General features: G+C 41.2%; 1 protein-coding gene and 1 long non-coding RNA gene across 2 annotated transcripts in view; one reads left to right on the top strand and one right to left on the bottom strand.

The window, feature by feature from the left end:
• LOC307020224 overlaps positions 1-13,746 on the bottom strand; it is a 411,310-nt gene that overhangs the window by 336,032 nt on the left and 61,532 nt on the right. The gene's annotated exons all lie outside the window — the stretch shown is intronic.
• The window catches only part of kirrel1b (kirre like nephrin family adhesion molecule 1b), an 82,088-nt gene that overhangs the window by 31,895 nt on the left and 36,447 nt on the right, over positions 1-13,746 (top strand). Inside the window, exon 2 of the mRNA XM_079651388.1 lies at positions 11,132-11,281. Within this exon, the coding sequence (XP_079507514.1) occupies positions 11,132-11,281 (150 nt within the window). The remainder of the gene's footprint in view (positions 1-11,131; positions 11,282-13,746) is intronic.

The following is a 13,746-nucleotide window of genomic DNA, read 5'->3' as shown; positions in this document are numbered from 1 at the left end:
AAAGATGGACACAACTGAGAAAAGATGACCCAGGCTGTAATAAGCTAGAATGCTTTGGATGTTATTCACTAGTTTCCTAATCTGCATGTTTTTGATTTATTCATTTTTTCTTTTGAATGCAATGAAAGTGAAATAATTGAATCGAGGGAAGCAGGCAGCCCGGCAGACAGACTGAGTAGCACTACGATCTTTTTTTACGCGTCGTCTTTTGTTGGCAAGGAACATCTTTTGAATCCAGCTGTTTCGGAGTGATATTGGGAGTACATGTGTGTGTGAGTGCATTTCAATATGAGCACGTGTTCCACTCTGCATGCATTTGAATCATTTGTGCAATGAGTTTTCTACAGTATTTGTGTGGAGGACTGTTTGTGTGTGGCTGGTGTTTGTGTGATTGTGAATCATGCCTTCAGTCTCCTTTGTAACTTTAAAGAGTTTCCGTGTGTATCAGAGTGTGTTTTCTCCACGTTAGTAATTGCCCCTGCATAATATTGTAAGTGTGTGTCTGTTTGTGATTTCCAATATCTACTCAGTTTGCTCAGCGTCCTCTCCTCTGTGGCCGGCGTCCTGCTGCCGCTCTGTTGTGCTGGAAGTGTTTGTGAGGGGAAATAAAAGCAGCGTTTGGTGAAGAGGGGGACTCTGGGAAGTCTCAGCGCCTCTGTTCACAGAAAACAGTGAGCGAGCCGGGACGCACTGAGACGAAGTTATGATCACGGTGTGTGTCCCTGTGTGTGAGTCCCTCTCTGTCTGCTCGCATGTTCGTCCCTGTCAGTGTAATGCCGTGTGCTTCGGGGGCTATAGATGTAACGTGAATGATATTCCCCAAAACATCCACAAAAGAAACAGGCAGCAGTAAACACACCGCTCCACGGGAATGATTGCTCCTTTCGGCTAATGACAAATACCAAGATGGCTGTCGTCTGACCTTTGTTTGTAAATCGCCGCAGGGACACGTGGCTCAGTCATGTGACACAAAAGTCAGATTACTTTTCCGTAGTAACTTTACATGCAGACCTTAAAGGTGGGGTAGGTCAGTTTGAGAAACCGGCTCTTAACATCCCGATAGCAATGAATATCTGAAGTGCTTTGACAAAAAATCCATTTCAACATTTCATCTGAGGACCAATCATCTGAGCCGGCCCGGCTAAAATAACTGGATGGCCTACCTGCCTGTCAGCCTTCCATCTGTGCACAAACTTATCTCGTGCCCTCATTGGTCATGTGCGCGTTCGTGTGTGTTGGAGGAGGGGCTCTGTAAGGAACTCGCAGATTTTTTCCGGTTGTGTATTTTCAAATTCTAGCTCGAGCTGGTTTCTCCAAAATTACCTACCCCACCTTTAAGTCCAAGGTGATGTCTTTAAATGTCTCGTTTAGTTATTTTTAAACCCAAAGATATTCAGTTGTATTTCTTAATATGATCATAATCTGACATAGAGGTTTACACAGGTTTGATGTATATCTGAAAAATTATTTTAATCGTCAAAATAGTTGGTCATTATTTGTTCTCTCTCTTGACTTCTATCTGCTGCAGCTCCACTATGTTATGAAGCCTTGTACATTTCACATTTTTCAAATTCTAGTGCACTCGAGCTGCTTTCTCCAGAATTACCTACCCCACCTTTAAGGGACCAACAATCCTATAAATCCTGCAGAAACATTCAAATTGATAAGCAAATCCAATCAGATGCAATGAAGCGTTACACATCGTCTGCATGCACATGGCATGCCTCGCTCAGTATCTATAATTCTTTGCTTTCTTCGCTGCGTTATGATGACATTCTTTCATGCAACACTTTTCCCTGCTTGTGTTTCCTCTCATCTATAAGAAGACTGAATAACAGATCTGTTGTGACTGGCATTGTGTTTCGCATTCGAGGCACAGAAATGTTTAATTCTCACTAAAAAGTTGCAAAACAATGAGTCTTTAAGGCTCATGCATCCTCGTGCCTAGGTTACAGGTGACGTTTAATTTCTATTATTAAAATGTGTCAAAACAAACAAACAAAGAAATCACATTTTGAAAATGACAGCTTGATTTGTTGAATGGCAACCTGAGCAGTCCCAGTCTGAGCTGCTTATCAGAAACTTTTTGATCACAATTCGTCTCGTCAACATTCGTTTGATCTTTTTTGAAGTGAGCGGTGTCAAGTTACAAAGTGACCTTTCCCCACTCCAAGTACTCCTGATCTCGCTAAGAGTTACCACCCTTTATCTCACCATACTTTCTTACTGAACTGTTTGCTTGTGTGGAATGATGAAGCTTCTTTTAAGTCTTCTTATTTTGAGAATTCTTATTACGTCTGATTTACGCTTTTTTTCAGTGAAACTTGCCGATCACTGCACCTCACAGGGCGACGGCACTCTGTGTTCTAGCAAAAATGAAGCTTGGTTCAATGTTGCATTTATTAGCTCGAGCCCTCTGCGTCTGCACCCCCGCTGCATCAAAGCAATCAGAGCATTCAAATAAGTGAGGGGGCACACAACGCCTCTTGAAGAAATCTTTTCAACTGCAGGTGAAGTTTGAACGTTCAGAAAGGTAGTTTCATAAAGAATAATGTGATTGACGTCCTTTTAAATCAACTGAAAACAGTGGGAAAGTATGTTGTGTGTGAACTTTTATTGTGACTTGAGAGTTGAACATGTCTACATGTATTAATCCAATGACGACGAAGGGGAAGCACACTAATGTAAAGCATTTGACAGCTGGAACTCCAGACAGAACCTGAGACAGTCATTATTCACAAAATGTTTTATCAACAAAAGCATTCTCCACTCTGAGAAGTGTCAAAACTAGTTTCTGCAGCGCGGAGGATTTGTGTTAGAAGGATTTTAATGAACCTCCTCGCTTCCATTCAACTTCCTGAGCACAAAAGAAAGCTAGAAAATGTCAGAAAAACGCTTGAAGTGAAACCCGGTGACAGAGGAGCCTTTCTGTTTTCTCCTGCTCTTTCTATGTCCCTCTGTTCTCACTCTTTCTTCCCTTCATCTTCTCTCTTCTGTTTCTCTGTGGTTTACTCTTTCTCTCCCCCACCTCCCACACACACACACACACACACACACACACACACACACACACACACACACACACACACACACACATACACACACACACACACACACACACACACACACACACACACACACACACACACACACACACACACACACACACACACACACACACACACACACCATGTATAAATCACTTCAGGGGACATTACATTAACTTACATGCATTTCCTGGAGACTTATCCTAACCTTAACCATAACCAACACATGCCTAACCCTAACCCTAACTCTAATCCTAAACCTAACCAAGTCTTCACCCTAAAATGAATGATTCCCCTTATGGGGACCTCCAATTTGTCCCCATAAGGGAAGCGAGTCCCCACACGTGACTGTGTAAACAGATTTAGGTCACACACACAAACACACACACACACACACACACACACACACTTCCCTTTCCTTTCTCTCTCTCGTGCAAACACCTTTTTTGTACTCTCCCGTCCACACGTTGCCCTTTGCTGCCTTTTCAGAAATGGCCAATATATGCACACGGCATACAGAGGACAACAATGACGGATATGTATGCAGGCATGCGTGTAAACACGGACAATACTCACACACACACACACACACACACACACACACACACACACACACACACACACACACACACACACACACACACACACACACACACACACACACACACACACACACACACACACACACACACACACACACACACACACACACACACGGAACACAGCATGCTCTCTTCTGCCTGAGAGTGGTGTGCGGTGGTTGGAATGGGAGCGAGCTGCAGCCCGGAGGCAGAGCTGGGACATGAATACAGGGAGAGGGTCAGCGTGGCAGTTTTCGGGGGGCGGGGGTTAGGATGGATGAAGGCTTGAGGGTGTAGAGGAGTGCAGTTTAGGGTTACAAACCTCACAAACTGTCCTTTCATTTCTACATAGCAACGGTTTACTCGCAGGAGATTGTATTTGGCCTCTGGGGGCCACACTGGAAGTCTTAAGCTCTTTAGCAGCGGAGGCTTAAAGAGAAATGTCTCATAAGAGAGACGTTAAACTTTGAGATTCAGGAATTAGAATATCTTCTGACTTTTTCACTTATACATACACGTGATTTTATTTGAATGGGAGTTTGCTGTTTGCTGATTTCTTTTTCTTTTGAAGACGGCATATTACTTGCCAATGTTCAGGTTCATATCAGTACGTAGTGTCTCCACTGGGACATGTCTCCGTGCTTTAATGTTCAACAAGCTCTTTATTGTTCTCATACTGTCTGTGCTGCAGCACCTCTTTTCACCCTCTGTCTGAAACCAGAGCCCAGTCTGCTCTGATTGGTTAGCTGGCTGGTTCTGTTGTGAGCAACGGATACAATTAGTTTGAGCACTAGCCAATAGGAGCACAAGTGTTACACAGTGATGTCACTATGATACGGAAGTGCATTTCACAACATTAACAAAAGTGAAATATGAGGGTGTATCTCCCCCCTGATTGGGATCCAATACAGATTTGAATGGCTGCTGTGGCCCATGTTACACCCTTACATTGAGTTTCTCTGTTATCACGCTGACAAACAGTCAAACCAAACTGAAAACACTTTGGCTACAAAGTTAGAATTTAAATATAAGGTGATTTAATTGGTTTTCAGTGCATCAGGTCAGAAAAGCGATATGTAGTGCAAAGAAACAACGTCTTGGTTCTGTGTGTATTGTGAGGCTGCTGTGATCAAATGATGCAACTCAATGAAACGTGGTGTGTGTGATGCCCACAAGCATTATGAGGGCGGGTTCAAACACAAGTTACTTACTAAGACTAATTGCCTTTATTAATGAACGACTAATCTTGTGTTAGGTTATACTTTTTTTTTTCAGACGAGTTAAGTGTCAATCAAAATCAGATTCATTATTGAGTTTAGCTCCAGGATTGACTTTGATATTCTCGAACAGATGAATAAATCAGCTCATGTTTAATACAATATGTGGACATATGTGTTAATACTTAAATATTAAGAGTATACATTGAGGCTAGTTAGATATAAATGTTTAAAGCTCAGTCTGATGGAAAAAGAGGAGAGCGTGAATAACAGATATTAGACACATTAGGGATAATGTGTTTGGAAACTGAGGCTGTTATTGTGAGGCTCTGTCTTTTGTTCAGCTGGGTCATTATGCAACGAGAGGGAGAAGATAAGATATACCTAACATCATCCCTCAGGGTAATGATGCAGGGCAGTAGAGGATGAAGAGGAGGCGAGATAGCTAGAGGAGGAGGAAGGAGGCTGAGGAGAGGGATAGACAGAAACAACTGCACGGAGAAGCAGAGAGTGGAGAAGATAGAAAGACATTTTGAAAACTATGGAGGGATAAGAGTATGAAGAGGAAGAGAGATGCTGGAGGACTGAGATAAAAGATGGAGAAAGGAGAAGAGAAACAAACATATAGTTATTTACTTGATTTGAAATGAACTCAGATTGTTAACATGATTATAGCGGCTAAAATCATATAGAAATAAAACAGATAATTCACTTAAAATAATACAACCGCTAGTGAGCAGATCTTACGCAGGGCAATGATCCAGGTCCAGACAAGAATCTCCGTTGTAAGTTTATTATGATCCAATGTCATTGACAATGAGCAGGTTTCCTATGGTTGGTTCCTTTAAGCCTTTCCTATGGCTTTCCTTTCCTGTGGTTGGAAAACCCTGTGGCACCCTGGTAAAAAACCGTTTACCTCCTAGTGATCTGGCTCCCACTTCCACCTGTCTTCAATATATATATAATTACACCAGGTGCTCTGATCACCCAGTGCCCAAAACAGGCCTTCAAAATAAAAGCATAGAAACTACTTTAACTTATGACACTAACTAAGAATACATTTCCAATAAACATTATAAAACAGCAAGAAAATAAATGTTAAACTAGTAAATAATATAAAGAGATATATAGCTCCAACGATGATGTTTTAATATTTTACTTGTAGAGACTTCAGGAACAAACAAAAGTCGATGAAAGGCTGAGGTCGGGCCTGGTTACCAAAATCAAAAATCTTAGCTGAGACCAAATAATGCGTTGAACAAAACTTAATCTAATGGAAATGATCCACTTGTCCAGCTTTGAAAAAGTTGTGGTCAACAAGAAATACAGTAACTATCCACCCTCTCTTTCACACACACTCCTCACAGGTGAACAGGTGAGTGCCGCCCACAACCATGTGACCCCCCCAATACAACCTCTAATTGATCACAAAATGATACGTTTAGTCAAAGACCAATGCCAACATATAAACAATCAGAAACCTAGTTAAATGCACAACAGAAATCACCACTTTTTGACATTCATGGCTCCTACATTTCCGTGTGTTTTCAAATATGTTTTTATGCTAATGAGGATGATGGTACAATAATGTTGAAAAAAGACACAACGAAAGAAATAAGAAGTGAGAGAAGAAGAAAGCAAGTTGGACAAGAAGAGAAAGCAGAGAATGACAGATAGTTTGGTGGAAGTCAGAAGAAATATAGAAAAGAAGCAGAATAAGAGATAGAGGAATGTGTGTGTGTGTGTGTGTGTGTGTGTGTGTGTGTGTGTGTGTGTGTGTGTGTGTGTGTGTGTGTGTGTTTGTGTTGTAGGGGGGGAGGAGGAGGGGGGGTATCCCGTAGGGTTAATTACATCTCTGTTCTCTGTCATTGCGGCTCCCTCTTCCGCAATCTGAGTCCCTGCTGCAGGCTGACAGGCCACACACACACCACACACACACACACACACACACACACACACACACACACACACACACACACACACACACACACACACACACACACACAGACACACACACACACACACACACACACACACACACACACACACACACACACACACACACACATACAAACAAACACACACACACACACACACACACACACACACACACACACACACACACACACACACACACACACACACACACACTCACACACACACACACACACACACACATACAAACAAACACACACACACACACACACACACACACACACACACACACACACACACACACACACACACATACAAACAAACAAACAAACACACACACACACACACACACACACACACACACACACACACACACACACACACACACACACTCACACACACACACACACACACATACAAACAAACACACACACACACGCACATACACACACACACACACACACACACACACACACACACACACACACACACACACACTCACACACACACACACACACACACACACACACACACACACACACACACACACACACACACACACACACACACACACACACACACACACACACGCACACACACACACACACACACACACTGCAGCCTGTCCCAGGAGGCCGTGCGTTGTTCTGTACGGAGTTAGACACGATAGACGGCCCTTACTCGTAAAAGCTGTTAATTTTGCATAAATCATGCACAACATGACCCACATGTAAATCACTCATGTCAGCAGGATCTGACGTCCCAGCAGCTCGTCTTCTTCTTCTCTGCAGGAAACACCGGCAGCTTCCACTTCCACTGTTTGGTCTTAGCTCCTCCTCCTCCATGATCACTTTTCCTGTCGTTCTCGGAAATAGAAATGTGTATTTTGCACAGGGACATTCTGCTTATTGAAATGTGAAGGATCTTCCTGTCCTGATATGTCTGCCATTGATCTAGTTTCTTAATTCTTCGAGTAGAAGAGAGCGTTCGAACTTGTGTTGAACTTTGGTTTAGTGATGAGCGTGGGAGTTTTTTTAGTTTTATTGAGCATGATGTTGTGTCATGGAAAATGAACTGCACTTCCTTCTGGTTTAATAAGGCTTTTTGAGTATTTGAACTAAACTGAACAGAAGCTTAACCAGAAGGGTTGTCCTTGCTTTGCCTAAAAGTCTTTTTAACATTTTATTATCTATTAGCCTTTCTTTGAGTATTGTGACCTCAACTTGATGCAGCAGAGAGGGGCAGGAAACCTGAAGGGCCATGAAAAAGGTCTTTAACCAAACTGGTCCTATGTGACTAATAGAACTTCAGAAAATGAGAAGTCATTGCTCTTTCATTTGGTCATTAAATCAGGTAATTAAAACAAACTGAGACAAAAAAAATGCCTAAATGAAAGTTTAACAAGGATTCAGGGCCAACAAGATGACAGTAGGTGAACTGTGTTGGAGATAAAAATCGGTCTTTAGATTATATTTAAAACAGGGTTTCCTGATCCGAGACCCAGGAGAAGATTTCTCAACAACTCGAGAGCCAAGATAACCAAATCTCTGCCAACACAAAATCTGATGCAGATAAATGAATGAAAACAGTTCTGTAAACTATGTGCAATATATACTTTATATACATATTCCATCTTTAATAACTGTAACATATACCGGGCTGCTAAATCCTAAGAACTGCTACAGGATTTGATTTGTAGATTTGATTTGTTTTTGATCCGTATTTTTTTTACTTTTTTACTTTTTATCTTTTTTTAGCATATTGTTTATTGTTTATTATATTATAACTTAGTACTTTTTTAGCATATTGTTGTGTTGTTTGTTGATTATATTGTAACTTAGTACTTTAATGCATTTCAGTTATGCAACACTCAGCTGTCTGTCGTTCTTTCCTGCAAATTTCCCATCTGTGGGACTAATAAAGGTATTCTGATTCTGATTCTGAAAACCTCTCTACGCCTGTGTTGGAGAAAACATTTCAACATCACATCATCTGCCATACTTCTCCAGAAAAACAACACAACAACAGCGAGTGTTCTGTGTTTTAAGGCGGGTTTTTCCCTTAAACTTCAAAAGGATCCGCTCTCTCTTACAGCACTTGTCTTTTTGATTTAGTATTCAAAAAGAAAGTTGATGAAACATCAAAGTGCTTCCTGTGAAGTCTGTAAGATTCCTGTCTTCAGTAAAGAAGCCTTCTTCACAAATAACATGACAGGTCGGGAAATCCTCCTGACGAATCGGCAAATCTCCCTGTTGTTTCCACCTTTGTGGTTCAATCCCACTGAGACGTTTCCCTCTGAGCCACGGCCGGCTCCATTAACCAGTTCTGCCTTAATTAGCTAATAGGATTGTTTTAACCATGATCCAAGAACAGAATAGCCTGAGGGAAGACAAACACCAACTGTGGAAGTGTGTGTGTGTGTGTGCGTGTGTGTGTGTGTGTGTGTGTGTGTGTGTGTGTGTGTGTGTGTGTGTGTGTGTGTGTGTGTGTGTGTGTGTGTGTGTGTGTGTGTGTGTGTGTGTGTGTGTGTGTGTGTGTGTGTGTGTGTGTGTGTGTGTGTGTGTGTGTACGAGTAAGGGCCCTCTATCGTGTCTAACTCCGTACAGAACAACGCACGGCCTCCTGGGACAGGCTGCAGTGTGTGTGTGTGTGTGTGTGTGTGTGTGTGTGTGTGTGTGTGTGTGTGTGTGTGTGTGTGTGTGTGTGTGTGTGTGTGTGTGTGTGTGTGTGTGTGTGTGTGTGTGTGTTTGCCTGGATATATCCCCAGCTGTGTGACTCAATGTGCAATTGTACGTCTGTGAATGACTCAGTGAGGTGTGTGTGTGTGTGTGTGTGTGTGTGTGTGTGTGTGTGTGTGTGTGTGTGTGTGTGTGTGTGTGTCGAGGGAATAAATTGGGTGTGATTTAATGTTGCATGTGTGCAAGAGCGTCTGTTTGTGTGAGATGTGTGTGTGTGTGTGTGTGTGTGTGTTTCATCTAAGGCACCACAGTCTTCTTCTCTGCCTTAATTAACGCGCCTTCTTGCAACACTTTCTCTTGAATATGAAACAATTTGACCTGATGATGCAAACAGCTGCAAACAGCGCAGGGTTGGAGCTTCGCCTGCTCACCTGACACTTTCTCTTTATGCCAGAGCGTTAATGTATGCCAGCTTTACATCCCGGTATTTGAGCAGCACTGCAACAGCCAAAAGGCTTATTTTGCTGGGGGAAATGTGTGTGTGTAAGCAAAATCCTTTGTACTGCGTGATGAAGAAGAGCTGGCTGTATCACAGCTTGGCAATGATGTTCTTTCCACACAAGCACACACACACACACACACACACACACACACACACACACACACACACACACACACACACACACACACACACACACACACACACACACACACACACACACACACACACACACACACACTCAAACATTCCCACGCACTTAAGCCTCAGTTAAAGTCCAGGGAAAACTTGAAAAGGGTTGCAAGAAAGAAACACAGAGGAATGAAAATATGCAAATTAGAGCATTTGAGCTCTGGGCCAATCACAAAGACGAATTATTAAAATGATTCATGAAATACAATCTGTGAATTCCCCAAGTGTCCTTCCATTCAGCCAATGCATATTTGTACGCTTCATTTAAATAATATCCTACTTTTAAATGTTGTTAGCCGTCATTTTGCCCTGTATTGGAAAGATAGTCTACAGATGAGAATTTTTTTTTTTTAGGATGACTTTCAACATCTATCCAGGGACTGCAGATGAAAAATAGCCTGTTGGCTAACTCTGGCGCATTTACAGAAATGTCAATCAATGTGCACTTTCCCTGTCAAATAAATAAATAAAAAAGGAAAACAAATCTTTCAATGTCAACATGTATATATTTCACTTTTTATTTCCGTAACATTTTCTATTTTGAGATGTTTCAATGTTATGTTGGTTTATTCGTCTACTCTTTATTTTCACATTATCTGCAACGCCTTGTTTTAACATGCTGCTATGACGGGGAAAAAGTCCCACATTGGGCTCAATAAAGTAAATCTTATCTACTCTAACCTAATATTGACATTAATGAAGACAGAGCCATTCATAACTTCACTTTCCCGTAAGAGAACTTTCACTCTGACAGGGTTTACATTAAAAACCACTCACAATAAAAACACATAATAAAAAAAAGGACAATAAAAACTCCATAAAGACACGGAACAAATCAACCCAACAGCGAGCACGAGTCAATAAGCCCGGAGAGGGACTGTGTGGCTCGATAAGGTGCAATAAAGGATGGCAGCTCAGGGCCGGTCACACTGACACTGAGGAGAAGTTAAAATTGATTTCCCTCTCTGTCCCTCTGTTGCAGCGCGGTGCATCCACTTCTCTCAGGAGCCGGCGGACCAGTCGGTGGTGCTAGGGGAGCGGGTGGTGCTGTCCTGCGTGGTCTTCAACTACAGCGGCATCGTCCAGTGGACCAAAGACGGCCTGGCCCTCGGCGTGGGGGAGGGTCTCCGAGGTGAGGCCGGAGAAAAAACTGAAATGTTGACTTTAACGGTCACCTATTATGCAAAAAGTATTTTATACATAAACATGTGTCCCCTCTGTGGAAAGAGATTCTGGAAGTTTCAGGAAAAAAGATTTGCTCTGAAAGAACTGGAACGATTACTTTAACTGAATGTATTATGTCAACAAATCAGGTTAGATGAAAGCAATAATGTTAAGTTTAACCCAATCCTTTTTATTTCTACTTAATATTATTGCTTTCAACTAACCTAGAGCAGTTATGTGATATCTGTTGACATATTAGTTGCATATTACACTTAATTAAAGTCTCACGTTTCAGTTTTTTCAGTGTGGATGAGGAAAGTACTCAGATCTTGTACTTCAGCAATAGTAGAAGTACACGAGTGTAGGAATACTCTGTTAGAAGTAAAAGTCCTGCTATCAAAATATTACTCAAGTAAAAGTACAAAAGTATTGGCATCAAAATATACTTAAAGTGGTCCATTTCAGAATAGTATATATGATATGTTTTGATTATAATTATTGATGCATTAAAGTGTTATCAAAGCTGGTAAAGGTGCAGCTGGTTTTAAAGGTCACCTATCGTGCAAAATCCACTTTTTCATGTCATACATAAACATGTGTCCCCTCCGTGTAAAGAGATTCTGAGAGTTTCAGGAAAACATATTTGCTCTCTTTTTGTCCTGATCCATTTATATAAAAAACTGTCTGAAGGCCGGAGAGAAGTTACTGCACTGAAAGAACTGAAACGATGACTTTAATTGAATGTATTATGTCAACAAATGTCACAAAGCTGTATCAAATCAAATCAAATCAAAATATATTATAGCCCCAAATCACAAGAAATGCCTCAAAGGGTTGTGCAAAGCAACACTATACATCAACATTAGTATTGCTGCATTGGATAAGGCATGTGACTGAAGTGATGGTAATGTGGATGTAGATATCAGGCTAGGTTGAACCTAACTTTATATAGTTGCTTTCAACTAACGTAGAACAGTGATGTGAAATCTGTTGACATATTAATCTTAATTAAAGTCAACGTTTCAGTCATTTCAGTGTGTGGGTGCAGAGATGGGAGAAGTACTCTGACCTTGTACTTGAGTAAAAGTAGAAGTACCAGAGTGTAGGAATACTCTGTTACAGTAAAAGTCCTGCATTCAAAATGTTACTCAAGTAAAAGTACAAAAGTCTTTGCATTAAAATATACTTAAAGTACCAAAAGTAGTCATTGTGCAGATTGGTCCATTCAGAATATATATGATATGTTTTATAATGATTAATCATTAGCTATCATGCAGCTAGTTCGAATGACTTTGTATACTTCAGGGTAGCTTGTGGATTTACTCCAGGTGGAACTTAAGTCTGATTCAACACTTGATTATATTTCATATCATTCATCCAGATCTGTAAAGTAACTAAAGGTATTAAATAAAGTAGTGAAGTACATGATTTACCTCTGGATTGTAGTGGGGTAGAAGTATGAAGTAGCACCAAATGGAAATACTCAAATAAAGTCCCTCAAAATTGTACTTAAGTATTAAGTACTTGAGTAAATGTACCACTGGGTGGGAGAGGAAAGAGACCTGGTGGCTTCTCAGAGCTGAAGGCATCAAAGTGAAGAGAAGAAGGGAATAACTGTGCCACGGTTCCGGTTCAGTTTTGACTGTAAGAACCCTGACAAAAGCTATTGTGGTTGAAAAGTGTAGGGTCTTTTCAACATTAAGGGAATGAACACTGAACAGAGAGGGGGAGAGTTAAGAGCCAAGAGGCGTGTGAGTGACAATCTGGGCAGACATGAGTCCTGTATATCATGCTGAATTAGAGAAAATCCCTCACACTGCTGACAAAAGCAGACGCACATTGGCATTTACATTTTAAGCCGACATGCACATCCAGAGTGACTTACTGCGAGAAGAAGAATACTCTTCATTTCGGAGCGGGGTGGGGGGGGGGGGGGAAGCATCACAGGCATCCCAAAGTGAGGGGAGTCAAAGGGTCAAAGCACAACAGACGGAGAAGACGTTTCCCTTTTGCATTCAATAAATAGTCAGGGGGAACTTGAAAGGGCAGGAATAAAAGAAGCGGTGAGAATAAGAAAAGCAGAACATGTATTTTCCCTCTGACCTCCCCCCCCCCATTTACAGAATTATTCAAAAAAAGCTTTGAACCATTGTGGCTCACTGAAGACTTGACATCTTATGACTGCAGGTGATAGTTCTCTTTCTTTGCCTAGATTTGGCAAAAATATTTCACAAAGACTTATTATTTCTCAAGACTTCCATCTGTTGAAAAGATGGTGGAGGAAGAACTTGAATCTTTTACTTAGAGGTAGCAGGACTAATGTGTAGGAATACTCAATACAAGTGAACGTTGTGCATTTTTTATGAGCATATTGAAATATACTTAAAGTCAAGAAATCATTATGCACAATGGTCCATTTTAGAATTTTCAATT

The sequence above is a fragment of the Notothenia rossii genome (assembly GCF_949606895.1).
Source record: "Notothenia rossii genome assembly, chromosome: 9".
Classification (NCBI taxonomy): Eukaryota; Metazoa; Chordata; class Actinopteri; order Perciformes; family Nototheniidae; genus Notothenia; species Notothenia rossii.
This window is presented reverse-complemented; position numbering and strand designations above follow the sequence as displayed.